The sequence below is a fragment of the Chlorocebus sabaeus genome, chromosome 19 (genome assembly GCF_047675955.1).
Source record: "Chlorocebus sabaeus isolate Y175 chromosome 19, mChlSab1.0.hap1, whole genome shotgun sequence".
Taxonomy (NCBI): domain Eukaryota; kingdom Metazoa; phylum Chordata; class Mammalia; order Primates; family Cercopithecidae; genus Chlorocebus; species Chlorocebus sabaeus.
The window spans coordinates 12,350,065-12,367,420 of NC_132922.1; the positions used below are offsets into that span (position 1 = coordinate 12,350,065).

At 43.0% G+C, this 17,356-nt stretch overlaps 1 protein-coding gene across 1 annotated transcript in view; it reads left to right on the forward strand.

The window, feature by feature from the left end:
- Positions 1-13,425, forward strand: part of DMC1 (DNA meiotic recombinase 1) — a 48,725-nt gene extending 35,300 nt beyond the window's left edge. Inside the window, exons 12-13 of the mRNA XM_007975763.3 lie at positions 8,534-8,650; positions 13,111-13,425. Coding sequence (XP_007973954.2) covers positions 8,534-8,650; positions 13,111-13,180 — 187 coding nt within the window. The 3' untranslated portion in view covers positions 13,181-13,425. The remainder of the gene's footprint in view (positions 1-8,533; positions 8,651-13,110) is intronic.
- Positions 13,426-17,356: the final 3,931 nt, after the last annotated feature.

Consider the following 17,356-nt stretch of genomic DNA (forward strand, 5'->3'; position numbering starts at 1 on the left):
GCCACCGCGCTTGGCCTCAAGACCATTTTATAAGTATTTTCTACTTAGTTACAAGAGATTCTTATGAAAAATATTAACTACTCAAATGGTATTAAGCAATTTAAAAGATTGAGGAGGGGAAATCAATCATTTATTCACTCAATGAATATTTATTGAAAATCTACTATGTAACAATATTCTGAGAATTCACTAGTGAACAAAAAAGACAAAAATCCTGGCCTTGGCCAAGCATGGTAGCTCACACCTGCAATCCCAGCACTTTGGGAGGCTGAGGCAGAAGGACTGCTTGAGCCCAGGAGCCTGGGCAACATAGAGTGACCTTATCTCTACAAAAAATAAAAAAATTAGACAAGCATGGTGGCAAATGCCTGTAGTCCTAGCTACTTGCGAGGAGGCTGAGGCAGGAGGATTGCTTGAGCCTGGGAGGTCAAGGCTGCAGTGAGCCATGTTTGCACCACTACACTCCAGCCTGGGCAAGAGAGTGAGAAGCTGTCTCAAAAAAAAAAATTATTGTGGCTGGGTGCGGTGGCTCACTACTGTAATCCAGCACTTTGGGAGACCAAGGCAGGTGGATCACAAGGTCAGGAGATCGAGACCAGCCTGGCCAACATGGCGAAACCCCATCTCTACTAAAAATATAAAAATTAGCCGGGTGTAAAGACGCGTGCCTGTAATCCCAGCTACTCAGGAGGCTGAGGCAGAAGAATGGTTTGAACCCGGCAGGGGAGGTTACAGTGAGCTGAGATCTCACCCCTGCACTTCAGCCTGAGTGACAGAGTAAGACTCTGTCTCAAAAAAAAAAAAAAGAAAGAAGGAAAATAAATGATGTCCGTTCAACTCAAAAGTTTAGTCTTGGTAAGTCACACATTGTCTATAGTGTCTATAGTATAGTCGTTGAGTGGTTAAGGCAATCATCTGTTTTATGGGGTGACTTTCATACACAGGACATGAAGTGCTTCACAAAGAGAATAATTTTAAACCGAAGAGAAATGGAAGATTTTTAAGGCTGACTTTAAAAAGAGAAAATGACTCATTGGCTCAGAGGGAGGAAGTGGGTTGCATTCAAATAAAACAGTACAAGTTAAAGAGCAATGTTCTTTCTTCAGGTGTTGGGAGGGAGCATTGAAGAGGCCAAAACTGTCACTCTAGAGTTAGAAGGCAAAGGAAATCAGTGGAAATTAGGTCAGATAGGGGTTATTTTTCTTATATTTGTAGAAAGTTTCAAAAAGAGTAAAACAATTTTGAATTAATTCCAATAAGACAATGAAAGAAATGGAGAGGTGACAGATAATTGAAGAGGGAGTTGGAATGGGGAGGAGACTGAAAATGAAGAAGCTAAGTAAAGTGCTAGACAAAGTAACAAAGGCTAGTATTTTTACTGGGTAAGTCAACTCTGAAACATCATCTCCTCCACCTAGCTGAATTGTTAGGAAACAAGGTTCACTATAATTGGTATGTTAATAAAGTATATTAAATTATAACAATACAAATTAAATGCTTGTCTTTATATAAAGCATAAAAGTTGCCACGGCTAAATGGGGGAAAAAAGGACAATTTTAAACTAAAAGATTTTAAATGCTATTAGGAAACCTCCCATAAAGAAAATATCTTTGTTTTTCAGTGTTGGGAAACTCCAAGCTGCAACTCCTCTGGGGCCTGTCAGGGAAATATCACTATAATTGGTATGAGTCCGCAAGTACCCTGACAGTAATTGAGGGTTATATCCCATGTATTATACTTGATCGCACATTGTATTAAAAAGGAACGAAGTTATAGAGGCAAGGAGCTGCCATACAGCTCCTAGATGAGGCTTACAAATACAGACTTTAGAACTGTAATGATCTAGTTGATGAAGACTTGGAGATAAAAAGTCAAAGTATCAGTCCATAAAGTCTCACACTGGGGCAAATAACAAGATGAACAACAAATAAGACCGTGATGTTGCCACCTACTTCATTTGTGTATTTGTTTTAGGAAAACAAAAAGTCACCTTAGAACACTGGCAGTCTTATAAATGTACAGTCAGTTTATTCTCTTAAGGATGTCACCTTCTTTTTGTTTGTTTGTTGTTGCCCAGGCTGGAGTGCAGTGGCATGATCTTGGCTCACTGCAACCTCCGCCTCCCAGGTTCAAGAGATTCTTCTGCCTCAGCCTCCTGAGTAACTGGGATTACAGGAGCACTCCACCACACCTGGCTAATTTTTGTATTTTTAGTAGAGACAGGGTTTCACCATGTTGGCCAGGCTGGTCTTGAACTCCTGACCTCAGGCGATCCGCCTGCCTCGGCCTCCCAAAGTGCTGGGATTACAGGTGTGAGCCACCACACCTGTCCTAAGGATGTCACCTTCTGATCCAACATCATTAGCATAAATTAGAGGCAACATGATTAGAGAAAAAACATTAAACCAGGGTCACTAGCATGGTGACCTTGTACAAGTGATTTGAACTATTGGAACTTCATTTTCCTCCCTCTCAAAACTAATTTATATTTATTGATTACTTACCATGTGCCAGGTGCTTTTATGCATCATCTTATCTAATTATCATGTGACCCAATGTAACTCACAGCCTCCTTGGAGGCTCCCTGTTGTTTTTGTGAAACCAATCTCAGTATGTTGTTGAATCCCTCCCCATCTCACCTCCCCACCAAAAAAAGAACCCAGAATTCCATCTTTAAAATGTTGAAAAAAGTATATATTTTTCTGCATATTTTGGAAGAAGACAGAGGGGAGAATTACTTAACAAAACTTCTTAAGCATGTCCTTTTTTTTTTAACCATCTCTTCTCTTTCTTCAAAATTCTTCTCCTTTGGCGGTACTCCCCTTTCCCCCATCTTCCCAAAATCTCAAAGCCTCCCCTGCCGGGCATGGCTCACAACTGTAATCCCAGCACTTTGGGAGGCTGAGGCAGGTGGATCACCTGAGGTCAGGAGTTCAACACCAGCCTGGCCAACATGGCGAAACTGCATCTTTACTAAAAATACAAAAATTAGCCTGGTGTGGTGGCGGGTTCCTGTAATCTAGCTACTTGGGAGGCTAAGGCAGGGAGAATTGCTTGAACCCAGGAGGCAGAGGTTGCAGTGAGCCGAGATCCTGCCACTGCACTCTAGCCTGGGTGACAGAGCAAGGCTCCATCTCAAAAAAAGCCTCCTCATTCTTGGGCAAGTTCAATCTTTCTCTCCTCAATGGACCACTTCTCGAAAATGCCATCTGTAACCTCACTCCTTAGCAAGTAAAAAGCACCAGGAGTACTTATTGTCCCTCAAGCTTGCCCTTGCTCATGCCCCTCAAGATCCACACTCCAATCAGTATTTAAGGTAGGCATGATGATTATTCCTAATTTATAAAGGTGGAAACAGAGGCTCAGAATACTTAGTGCTTGCCCAATCCCAGAATTTAATAATGTGGGAGACAGGATTTGAACCCAGGTATCTTTGACATCAAAGTTAATGCTACTTGAACCTCACTGTACCATCCTCCCCATCCTATACCATAACTCTATATGTTTCATGACTCCAGCATCCTAATTTGACATTGCCAGGTCAGGCTGTTTTGGGTCTTACCCTCAACAATGTAATACGCCATATCCTGTTCAACCAGAGGGGGAGAAATGAAATATTCTCATCCCCTCTTTATTACTAATATCCAGCTCCATCTCTTCCTCCTCCTCGCCATACTCCCCAGTTCCCTGACAAAAGGAAGAGAGAAGAAGAGAAGAAAATATAAAAGAAAAGGAAATAAGATGATAGGCTCAAGGAGGGTTGTGGGTGGTTTTCTGAAGCTGTTTTTGCTTGGTCAGAAATAGAAGAAAATTAAAGCCCTCTAAAAGAATGTGGAATGCTATTACACCTTCTTGTACTTCACCTCAAGACTTGGTTATAACTGCTGTAATAGTCAGGAAGTTCAAAGAAACTTAAAGAAAAGTTTCCTGGTCTACTTTTCACTGACAGAGTGACTGTTTTAGCTGAATTGTTTAGTTAAATAATAGTTATCCTATGTATTATTTTAGTTTAGTTTAGTTTAGTTTAGTTTAGTTTAATTTTTGAGACAGGGTCTCTGTTGCCCAGGCTGGAGTGCAGTGGCATGATCTTAGCTCACTGCAGCCTTGGACTCCCAGGCTCAAGTGATCCTCCCACCTCAGCCTCCAAGACAGCACAGAACCAGGCACATGCCACCACACCGAGCTCATTTTTTGTATTTTTTGTAGAGACAGGGTTTCACCCTGTTGCCAGCCTAGTCTCAAACTCGTGGGCCTCCAAGGGATCAAACAAGCGATCTGCCCACCTTGGCCTCCCAACGTGCTGGGATTACAAGTGTGAGCCACTGTGCCCAGCCAATAATTATCCTTTATCGAGGATCTCTTATGTGCCAAGATTGCTGTAAGGATAGAACAAATGTATGTAAGTGAACAAGTACAGTTCCTGGCACATAGGAGGCTTTTATGTATACTATTCGAGATTCAGGCCGGGCGCAGTGGCTCACACCTGTAATCCCAGCACTTTGGGAGGCTAAGGCAGGCGGATCATTTAAGGTCAGGAGTTTGAGACCATCCTGGCCAACATGGTGAAACTCCACATTCTAAAAATACAAAAAAATTAGCTCAGTATGGTGGCACACACCTGCAATCCCAGCTACTCAGGAGGCTGAGGCAGGAGAATCACTTCAGCCTGGGTAGTGGAGTTTGCAATGAGCCGAGATCATGACACTGCACTCTAGCCTGGGTGACAGAGTGGACTCTGTCTCAAAAAAAAAAAAAAAGATTCAATATATCTTGAATCCTCACAATGCCCTAAGAGGTAAAGTCTTTTTATTCTCATTTTATAGTGAAAGAAACTGAGGTTCCTAAAGGTAGCCCAAGGTAATATAGGTAATAAATGTTTAAGTCAGGATTAGGAAAGCATGTAAATAATTGTAGTCACTGAACTTATGCCTTACCCAAATTATTTCATTTTATTTTACAACTATTACAGTTATTATCCCCCATTAAAAATGAAGAAATAAGGCCAGGCATGGTGACTCACACCTGTAATCCCAGCACTTTGGGAGGCTGAGGCAGGCAGATCACCTGAGGTCAGGAGTTCAAGACCAGCCTGACTAACATGGCAAAATCCCAGCTACTTGGGAGGCTGAGGCAGGGATAATTGCCTGAACCCGGGAGGCAGAGTTTGCAGTGAACTGAGATTGTGCCACTGCACTCCAGCCTGGGTGACACAGCAAGACTCCGTCTCAAAAAAAAAAAAAAAAGGAGAAGGAGGTCCAGTGCAGTGGCTCACACCTCTAATCCCAACACTTTGGGAGGCCGAGGTGGGTGGATCACTTGAGGTCAGGAGTTCAAGACCAGCCTGGCCAACATTGTGAATCTCTGTCTCTACTGAAAACACAAAAATTAGCCGGGCATGATGGCAGGTGCCTGTAGTCCCAGCTACTCCAGAGGCTGAGGCAGGAGAATCGCTTGAACTTGGGAGGCTGAGGCTGCAGTGAGCTGAGATCCTGGCACTGAACTCTAGCCTGGGCGGCAGAGAAAGATGCTGTCTAAAAAAAAAAATAACAAAAGAAGAAACAGAGATTTAGAATGGTTAAACAATTTTCTTCAAGTCATATGGCTAAAAAGCCAGAATTTGAACCCAGGTCTAACTCCAGAGCTCATATAACACACAGTATATCAGGATTGCTTCTGCCTGGGGAATGGCTGGTATGCTGTCACCTGAGAGGTTTTGCAGGGATGTATCCCTTTTTCCAGTGAATTGACCATAGTCCAGAGCCCTCAGCCTTGCAGGCAGAGGTTTGATTTGGTCAGCCTACTAAGAACCAATCTGTTTCTTGGGAGCAGACACACATTAATCAAGCTCATGAGACTGAATGAAGAACTAGGGGGCCAGTTTATTGATAATGAAAATGTAACTACATTCGAGATTCATGTGACCAGCACATTCTCTCCCTGTAAGTAGACCTCAATAGGAATCCAAATTTTGATCTGAAATTATTTACTAGATATGGAATTCAAGCAAAGGGAAAAATGTGATGACTTAGAAGAATGTCTGCCACATAGCAAGGACTCAGTAAATCTTAGTTATTATTATTATTATTATTATTAATACCCATGTACACCAGAGGAGGGGTTATGAATTTCCTAGACTTACACAAAAATTTTTGTATGTGTATATATGTGCCTTTTTTTTGGGGGGGGAATGTTTTTATTAAATTATCAAAGTGTTAGTGACCTACAAGAAAGGTTAAGAGCCATAAATTTGTCCAGGCGTGGTCGTGGCTCATGCCTGTAATCCCAGCACTTTGGGAGGCTGAGGCAGGCAGATCATGAGGTCAGGTAGTTCAAGACCAGCCTGACTAACATGGTGAAACCCCATCTCTACTAAAAATACAAAAATTAGCCGGGCGTGGTGGCATGCGCCTGTAATCTACTACTAGCTACTCAGGAGGCTAAGCCAGGAGAATCACTTGAACCTGGGAGGTGGAGATTGCAGTGAGCTGCGATCACGGCACTGCACTCCAGCCTGGGCAACAGAGCAAGACTCTGTCTCAAAAAAAAAAAAAAAAAAATCCATAAATTTGACACAAAATCCCGAACACCTTAGTGGAACAAACAAAATTTGTTTGTTTTCCTTTCTTTTTAACCTATGGATTATATCAAACAAACAAAATTTGAATTGGCTTGATATTCTCCTGGAGCTAAGGCTGCTATGTCACAGCCTATTTTGATTAAGTATAACTTCTTAGTTTATGAATCATTTGTTAAGACTTTTTTATCCCCATAATATCTTTCTTTTTCTTTTATTTTGTATATTTTATTTTATTTTTGAGACAGGGTCTTGCTCTGTCACCCAGGCTGGAGTGACTGGAGTGCAGTGGCACAATCACGACTCACTGCAGCCTCAACTTCCTGGACTCGAGAGATCTTCCTGCGTCAGCCTCCTGAGTAGCCAGGACTACAGGCACGCACCACCCTGCCCAGCTAATTTTTGTATTTTTTTGTAGAGATGGGGTTTTACCATGTTGTCCAGACTGGTCTTGAACTCCTGGGCTCAAGGGATCCACCTGCTGCAGCCTCCCAAAGGGCTGGGATTACAGGCGTGAGCCACTGTGCCCAGCCTCATTCCTATATGTTTTCTTTGCCCTTTTGCAAATGCTATAATTTATTTCCCCATTTGGGTGATTCAAAATCATCTCCTTTTGGAAATAAGTGTTCTTAACATTCAGGCTCTTCACCTACAGTAATGACAAGCAATTGTCTCTATTCTTTTTTGCACATCGGGTACCACACTAGTAACAGCGAACAATAGTTTGCTAAGAAGAAAAATCATGACTACACATCTAGAAGCTCTAGCTTCCCAGTCTTGTTTAGGTTATCTATAATGGCATGGGAGGCATGGTGCTTCAACTGGGGGAATCTATCTTCTTTTATATTTGCCTCTGTCAGAACACTCTTCAAAAGTTCCCTGAATTGCAGTTTTGAAGATATGACACAAATCTGTGTCCAAGAAGGACCTAGACTAGGGAGTCCCAAATTGTCATCTCTGTATTTATTCCACAATATTTATGGAGTGCCCTGTATAGTATAGGCACTTTTCCAGGCATTGGAGTTTCAAAGATGAACAGAGATTTAGAGTATAGTTGGGGAATAAGACCCATACATTTAAAATTACCATGTAGTGTGCTTTATTTTTTATTTATTTATTTTTTGAGACGGAGTCTCGCTTTTGTTACCCAGGCTGGAATGCAATGGCGCGATCTCGGCTCACCACAACCTCCACCTCCCAGGTTCAAGCGATTCTCCTGCCTCAGCCTCCTGAGTAGCTGGGATTACAGGCATGTGCCACCACACCCAGCTAATTTTGTATTTTTGGTAGAGACAGGGTTTCTCCATGTTGGTCAAGCTGATCTTGAACTCCCAACCTCAGGTGATCCGCCCGCCTCGGCCTCCCAAAGTGGTGGGGTTATAGGCATGAGCCACCTCGCCCAGCCAGTAATCTCATTTTTAAAAGTCAGGCTGGGCGTGGTGGCTTGCGCTTGTAACCCCAGCACTTTGGGAGGCGGAGGCAGGCAGATCATGAGGTCAGTAGTTCAAGACCAGCCTGGCCAACACAGTGAAACCTTGGCTCTACTAAAAATGCAAAAAATTAGCTGGGCATGGTGGTGGGCGCCTGTAATCCCAGCTACCTGGGAGGCTGAGGCAGGAGAATTTCTTGAACCCAGGAGGCAGAGGTTGCAGTGAGCAAGAGCACACCACTGCACTCCAGTCTGGGCGACAGAGCTAGACTCCATCTCAAAAAGAAAGGAAAAAGTCAAACAAAATATAAACTATTTATCATAGGAATCTCAGAAGCCTAGACTAGATGAGGTATATAGCAGCTCCAAAACTCACCCCACTCCTTAGTTTATGAACAAGCCTCTGCTTGTTTAGAATATACGCTTACTCCAACTCCTGACATCCACCACAGAAAGGTTGCCTTGTAATGGCAGATATTGCCATATATAGTCCATATGATGAAACCTGAAAAGGTATTTTATTAATTCAGCTTTCAGGCAGATCCCAAAAAACCCATTGGGGGACACATTCTGGCTCATGCTTCAACAACAAGAATAAGCTTGCGAAAGGGAAGAGGAGAGCTCAGAATTGCCAAGATTTATGATAGGTAATTTTTTTTTATTATTTGTGTGTGTGTATGTGTGTGTGTGTGTGTGTGTGTGTGTGTGTGTGTGTAGAGACGGGGTTTTGCCATGTTGCCCAAGCTGGTCTCAAACTCCTAGGCTCAAGCAATTCTCCCAACTTGGCCACCCAAAGTGTTGGGATTATAGGTGTGAGCCACCGCAAGGCTGTAATTATTACTGGCAGATACTGTGTGTTTGAATTTCCTTATAAAAAGAGTATTCAATTTATTGGGAAGTCCCTACTGTGTGCTAGGTACTAGGGATTGAGGAATTCTATTGACACGTTGACTTGCTCCCTGACCTTTCAAAGCATACACCTAGATAATGAAATCATCAATTCCAATTAAAATGTAGTAAGTGCAAGGTAAGTATTCAAGTATTTTTGCCAAGTTAACTCCATTTGTTTTTCAGGTTTCAGTTTAAACATTGCTTTCTCAGGGAACCTTTCCCTAACCCTTACAGTCTAGGTTACTCAGTATATTATATGCTATATTCTTTCTCAGCACTTTATGTGTTTAATTAAGAATTACAGATTTTGGCCCGGCACAGTGGCTCACACCTGTAATCCTAGTACTTTGGGAGGCCAAGGTGGGCGGATCGCCTGAGGCCAGGAGTTTGAGAACAGCCTGGCCAACATGGTGGAACACCATCTCTACTAAAACTACAAAAATTAGCCGCACGTGGTGGCAGGCGCCTGTAATCCCAACTACTCAGTAGGCTGAGGCAGGAGAATTGCTTGAACCCGGGAGGCGGAGGTTGCAGTGAGCCAAGATCGTGGCACTGCACTCCAGCCTGGGCAACAGAGCAAAACTCTGTCTTAAAAAAATAAAAAATACAAAATTTTAAAAAATAAAGAATTACAGATTTAATAAATTTTTACAGAGAAAAACTACTACATGTTAGCTGTTCTAGGTTCTTGGGATAAAGCAGTGAACAAAACAAAAAGACTAGTTCATGCCCTCAAGGAACTTACTTTCATTTTATTGGTAATGATTTGTATAACATATGGCATCCCCTCTAGACAGTAATCCTAAGGGTTTGCTTCCTCACCGGTGTATTCCCAGTTCCTGGGACATGGTAGATGTGTCATATTTGTGACTGACTGATCAACCCCAAGCCATAAAGCAAAGATTTGCAGTAACTCTACCCTAGAGAGGAAAAAGCTGCTCCCTAAAGATCAGATGAGCTCTTAATCTGGTGTTTGCTATGAATCACAGTAGTACTTATTATGTATTATTATTGAATAAATATTAAATAATCAGTTCCCCCATCTATCTAAGATGGTTTTTGTTCCGACCATTTTGTTTTTCACCATCTGTCTCTGTTGAAGATTATAATACATAAATGCTACATTTTTGTTGTTGTTGCTGTTGTTGTTGTTTTGTTTGTTTGGAGATGGAGTCTCGCTCTGTCGCCCAGGCTGGAGTGCAGTGGTGCAATCTCGGCTCACTGCAAGCTCTGCCTCCCAGTTCATGCCATTCTCCTGCCTCAGCCTCCCGAGTAGCTGGGACTACAGGCACCCACCACCACGCCCAGCTAATTTTTTTGTATTTTTAGTAGAGAAGGGGTTTCACTGTGTTAGCCAGGATAGTCTTGATCTCTTGACCTCGTGATCTGCCTGCCTCAGCCTCCCAAAGTGCTGGGATTACAGGTATGAGCCACCGCGCCTGGCCTGTTGTTGATTTTGTTTTTGAGAAGGAGTTTTTCTCTTGTTGTCCAGACTGGAGTGCAATGGAGTGATCTTGGCTCACTGCAATAGATTCTCCTGCCTCAGCCTCCCGAGTAGCTGGAATTGCTGGCATGCACTACCACGCCTGCTAATTTTGTATTTTTAATAGAGACAGGGTTTCTCCATGTTGGTCAGGCTGGTCTTGAACTCCCGACCTCAGGTGATTCTCCCACCTTGGCCTCCCAAAGTGCTGGGATTACAGGCGTGAGCCACCGCACCTGGCCCATAAATGCTATGTTTTTTGTTTTCTGAGACGGAGTCTCGCTCTGTAGCCCAGGCTGGAGTGCTTTGGCGCAATCTCTGCTCACTGCAAGCTCCGCCTCCTGTGTTCACACCATTCTCCTGCCTCAGTCTCCCGAGTAGCTGGGACTACAGGCGCCCACCACCAAAATGCTGTTTTATGGAGCTTTGGCAAGCTCTAGAAATTTGTGACAAATGTACTTCATTGGGCCAGGCGCGGTGGCTCACGCCTGTGATCTCAGCACCTTGGGAGGCCGATGCAGGTGGATCACCTGAGGTCAGGAGCTCAAGACCAGCCTGGCCAACATGGCGAAACCCCGTCTCTATTAAAAATACAAAAATTAGCCGGGCGTGGTGGTGGGTGCCTGTAATCCCAGCTACTCAGGAGGCTGAGGCGGGAGAATCGCTTGAACCCAATAGGGGGAAGTTACAGTGAGCCGAGATTCTGCCACTGCACTCCAGCCTGGGCAACAGAGACTTTGTCTCAAAAAAACACCCCAAAAAACAAATGTACTTCGTCAAACTAAATGGTTTCATCTAGTCATATGTCTTAGCTCACCTGTTAGACATCTTAAAAGTAAAGATTCTGTCTCTTTTGTACAATCTATAGGGTCTAGTACCTGCTAAAGTATGATTTTTTAAAAAATTAAAAACTTGACTTTCTTGCAAATAAATATAAAATGAACATGTATCAAAGATTTTATTCAACCCTTGAATTAAGGAGGAAACCAGTGATTCAAATGAACATTGTAGTCAATCAAAGGAATACTGAAATGATCTTTTTTTTTTTTTTTTTTTTTTGAGATGGAGCCTCCCTCTTTTGCCCAGGCTAGAGTGCAGTGGCACAATCTCAGCTCACTGCAACCTCCCCCTCCTGGGTTCAAGCAATTCTTCTGCCTCAGCCTCCTGAATAACTGGGATCACAGGCACCCACCACCATGCCCAGCTAATTTTTGTATTTTTAATAGAGAGGGGGTTTCACCATGTTGGCCAGGCTGGTCTCGGACTCCTGATGTCAAGTGATCCACCCACCTCAGCCTCCCAAAGTGCTGGGATTACAGGCGTGAGCCACCACACCCAGCCTATTATTTTAAAGAGACAGTTTAACAACCACCTGACCATCACCTGATGGTTGCATTACATTCCTGGTGGGGTGGGGGGGCTCTCCTTCCCTGCTTATGTCTGCCTAACCACCTATTCTAACAAAATGAAATATAAATTGATGAAAAATGAGTCAATATCTATAGGAAAATAATCAATTGCATTCCACCTTACACGATTTACATCTCTCTGGACAAAATAATTTGCACTACTAATAGTTCTCTACAACTTACGGAGTTATAAAATAGATCAAAGACAATGGAAGGCATACAGCCCTCACAGAATTGGATAACATGGGGGCCGAGCACGGTGGCTCATACCTGTAATCCCCCAGCACTTTGGGAGGCCGAGGCAGGAAGGTCGGGAGTTCGAAACCAGGCTGACCAACATGGTGAAACCCCGTCTCTACTAAAAATACAAAAATTTGCCAGGTGTGGTGGTGGGCCCCTGTAGTCCCTATTACTCAGGAGGCTGAGGCGGGAGAATCCCTTGAACCCGTGAGGCGGAGGTTGCAGTGAGCCAAGATCACACCACTGCACTCCAGCCTGGGCAACAGAGCGAGACTCTGTCTCAAAAAAAAAAAGAGAGAGAATTAGATAACCTGGGAGGATATGCTAGACAACCTATGTTTCCACGGAAGGTACTCAGTAATCTTTTAATTTATTTCAAAGTCTTTTACAGTTTGCTCCTACATTAGTCCAGTCATGAGAAAGGTGCATACCCCTATAGAATCAGATAAACCCCGAAGGGGCTGCTATACAATGCCTGACACTATACTAAAAGAATACCCAGTTGGCCAGATGCAGTGGTTTACGCCTGTAATCCCAGCACTTTGGGAGGCCGAGGCAGGCGGATCACCTAAGGTCAGGAGTTCGAGACCAGCCTGGTCAACATGGTGAAACCCCATCTCTACTAAAAATATGAAAATTAGGCAGGCGTGGTGGCAGGTGCCTGTAATCCCAGCTACTCAGGAGGCTGAGGCAGGAGAATTGTTTGAACCCAGGAGGCAGAGGTTGCAGTGAGCCGAGATCTCGCCATTGCACTCCAGCCTGGGGGACAAGAACAAGACTTCATCTCAAAAAAAAAATTAATTAATTAAAATAAATAAATAAACACCCAGTTATCCTTTCACCTGTTTCCAAGTTTGGGGTAATTTTTCTTGACATTCAGAACTTTATATATAGAAATTGCTCAATAAATGTTTGTGAGGGTTAATAATACTTGTGGGTAAGTTCTGTAGGCCACATTTGGTTGTACCAACTCTCAGATGTCTCTGGAGACTCAGACTGATGGGAGCATAATGCCTGTGACTTGAATATAGTATTTATAGAAATAGAGCTTTTTATAAACTTCTGTTCCGTTGTATTCTGTTAGTCCTGAGATGCCTGAAAATGAAGCCACCTTCGCAATAACTGCTGGAGGAATTGGGGATGCCAAGGAGTAGGTGGTGAATTGATGCAAATCGCTTCTTAGTGCTTATTAGGAGCTGAAGAAATGGAAAAGCAGTCTCCAATTTCACATCTTGAAATAGAGGTTTTTTCCCACATGTTACTAAAGGAAAGTCAGCAAAAGATATTTAAATCTTATATTTATCTTAAAAGTCCTTGATTTGTGATAACTATACATTGTATGTAAATTCAGGGATATGTATATATGTGTGTGCGTGCATGTGTGTGTATACCTGACATATATAGTAGATATATGTACCTATTGAAATTCTCTCATTCTGTGTATGTATGTATACCTATGGAAAACTAGTTGTTGGGAAAGGCGTACGTGATTCCCTCCCTTTCACTTTTCAAAGTGAGCCACTAAGCAGATGGAAAGTCTAAGAGTTCAGAAATGCCCCATTCTCCTAAGGACTTTGCCTTCACCATTTTTCTAGGGTATAGTGCCACTGACTTACAGAGCTGGATGTTTTTCCACAAGAAAAAAGCTCTTTCTATTTATAATACCAAACTGCATATTCACCTTTATAGCAACAGAAAACAAACATTAAAGTAAGCCAAATTTTAAATCATTTGACTTTGACAAGCAGAAATTACTTTTTAAAAATGTATTTATGGCTGGGCGTGGTGCTCACACCTGTAATCCCATCACTTTGGGAGGCCGAGGCAGGTGGATCACTTGAGGTCAGGAGTTCAAGACCAGCCTGGCCAATATGGAGAAACCCTGTCTCTACTAAAAATACAAAAATTAGCCAAGCGCAGTGGCATGTGCCTGTAATCCCAGCTACTCTGCAGGCTGAGGTAAGAGAATCGCTTGAACTTGGGAGGCAGAGATTGCGCGAGCCAAGATGGTGCCACTGCATTCTACCCTAGGTGACGGAGTGAGACTCCGTCTCAAAAATACATATATTTTTTAATGTTAAAATTAATTTAAATGTAAAATTTCCCAATACTAGTCTTAGAAGTGTGTAAAAGATTTTTTTTTATTGTTAAACAAAAATAAAATCTTGTTTTCAAAATGCATGCATGGTGAAAATATGTAAAACTTAAAATACTAATGACAATATACAATGAAAAGTTTTATAGACTTCAATCTTTATAGACTTTAATGTTGCATTAACTTACATGAAAATTCCAAGGCTGAGCGTGGTGGTTCACACCTATAATCCCAGCACTTTGGGAGGCCAAGGAGAATGAATTGCTTGAGCCCAGGAGTTTGAAGACCAGCCTGGGCAATATGGCAAAACCCCATCTCTACAAAAAGTACCAAAAAATTAGCCAGGCATGGTGGTGTGTGCCTGTGGTCCCAGCTACTCAGGAAGCTGAAGTGGGAGGATCGCTGGAGCCCGGGAGGCGGAGGTTGCACTGAGCCAAGACAGAGCCACTGCACTCCAGCCTGGGTCACAGAGTGACACCCTGTCTCAAAAAAAAAAAAAAAAAGAAGGAAAAAGAAGAAAATTCAAGTATTCAAAGTACCATTTGTTACAAAAGGTATTTGATTATTCATGAAATTATTCAGTCACTAATTATTATTAATGTTAAGTGCTAAAGAATAAACGAGGAAAATGTGGTTCCTACTCATAAAGAATGTGTACACTAGTTAAGAGAAAAGACTAATATTTAGGAAAACAAGAGAGCAAATGGTTATATCATTAATTCATAAGCAATGTAATCTTGGATTGACCCTTAAAGAAAGTAAAATTCTGCTGGGTGTGGTAGCTCACGCCTATAATCCCAGCACTTTGAGAGGCTGAGGTGGGTGGATCACTTGAGGTCAGAAATTCAAGACCAGGCTGGCCAACATAGTGAAACCCCATCTCCACTAAAAATATGAAATTAGCTGGGCGTGGTGACACACGTCTGTAATCCCAGCTACTCAGGAGGCTGAGGCAGAAAATCGCATGAACCCGGGAGGCAGAGGTTGCAGTGAGCTGAGATTGTGCCACTGCACTCCAGCCTGGGCGACAGAGCGAGACTCCATCTCAAAAAATAAATAAATAAATAAGTAAAATTCCAAAAATGGGAGAGGAAAGGTTAAGCTGAGAGACTGCATATGCAAAGATATAGGAGCTGGGATATGGAAAGAAAACGGAGACTAACTTGGCAAGCAGAAATTGTTCACAATGCAGGATACTGGGAAATAAGAGCTTTTTTTCTTCCTTTTACCTTTTGAAAACCACAGAAGCTACTTCTCTGAATAAGCAGAGATAAAGTCATCTAGGAGCAGATTTTCTGCATTCTGCAAAATCACTTAAATGGCGTATTTTTGTATGCAAATATAAAGGCATACTTTTGTCCTAGGGAAAGGAAGGCTTTGTTACTTGATTCATTGTGTATATTTTAAATTTTCTGTGTATTATGCTGTTTTAACTTTTTTTTTTTTTTTGAGACAGAGTTTCACTCTTGTTGCCCAGGCTGGAGTGCAATGGTGCAATCTCGGCTCACTGCAATCTCCTCCTCCCGGGTTCAAGCAATTCTGCCTCAGCCTCCCGAGTAGCTGGGATTACAGTCGCCCACCACAATGCCCGGCTAATTTTTTGTATTTTCAGTAGAGATGGGGTTTCACCATGTTGGCCAGGCTGGTCTCGAACTCCTGACCTCAGGTGATCCACCTGCCTCAGCCTCCCAAAATGCTAAGATTACAGGCATGAGCCACTGCACCCAGCCTGTTTTAACATCTTGAAAAATCTTTCCAGCTGGGGAGAGACTGCCCTTATCAGGGATAGCCAATATTAGAGATAGCAAAGGGACCAGCCAGGAGCATGCCTTTGATGCACAGACTAACTAATCTACAGCCATCCTAGCTCTATCTGGCCCTTATACTCCAGAAGAGAATATTCCTTTGCCTTAATCATCCCAGGCCCTGCTACCAGGCAACTAGGGGCCACCCATCTAACTTAGAGCCTATCAAAATTTCAGCCTGGGCAACATGGTGAAACCTGGTCTCAAAAAACAAACAAAAGTTAGCCAGGTGTGGTGGCACGTCTGTAGTCCCAGCTACTCAGAGGCTGAGATGGGAGAATCACTTAAACCCAGGAAATTGAGGCCACAATGAGCCGTGATGGCACCACTGTACTCCAGCCTGGGCAACAGTGAGACCCTGTCTCAAGAAAAAAAAAAAAAGAAAGAAAAAAATTACTCAATTCGCCACTCCTCAACTGTTTAACCTGCCCTGTCTCAGAAACTTCAATAAAGGCATGGCCCAAGCTCTCTCCCATCCAGTGTTCTGCCTCCTGACTACCCCCGCATATTCCCCAGTGACCTCCGCATGGCGTGTGGTGACCCCCTCTTTAGGACCTGTGAGTATAATAAACTTTCTTGTACAAGCCTCTCCTATCTTTCCTCCTGTGGCCACACCTGACTATCCTATAAATGTACAATTTAAATAGCTTTGACAACATCCTTGATAAAAACTGAGCATCTCCTAGAGATTCCCTGGTATGAGGAGCCCTGGAGAGGGGGTGGACCAATTTGCATAGCAGCCCAGAGCATTTTAGTAGAGACAGAAATAAAACTCCCAAGACTTGAAATTCAGAGAATGTCTGGGTTAAGCAGAATACCCCTGACAAAGGACAATTTAACAAGAAGTGGGCATTCGGGTTGGAAAACAGGGCCCAAAACAAAGGCCTAGAGTTCAGTGGAGAAGCTGGTTTCAATATGGCATCTGGCTAAGGCTGGAAATCTCTCTGGGTCCAGCCAGTCTTACATGTCCTGCTTTGGAGAACAGTGGCTGAGTGTGAGGATGTGAACTACTAAAAAGCTGTAACTTGGGGCCCAACTTTGGACAGCACTACAGATTGTGCAGGTATCTGGGCCAGCAGGAAAATCACCAGTGCCCACTGAGCTTTTCTAGGCCAGGGTTCAATTTTGTTACCTGTGAGCAAAGGACCATGGTTTTCCAGTCCTCCACTCTCCATTTGCGTGCAGAAATAGGTCTGGTCTATTTCTGGCCTATATAGGGGAGATGAGCACTCAAAAAAGAGGGTTTATTGGTTAGGACTCTTGGTTGCAAGCCGTAGAAACATACGGTTACCAGAAAAGGGTCCTAATCCAGAGAGAGTTCTTGGACCTCACTCAAGAAAGAATTTGTGGTAAGTCCACAGAGTAAAGCAAAAGCAAGTTTGTTTATTGATTGACTTATTTTGAGACGGCGTCTTCCTCTGCTACCCAGG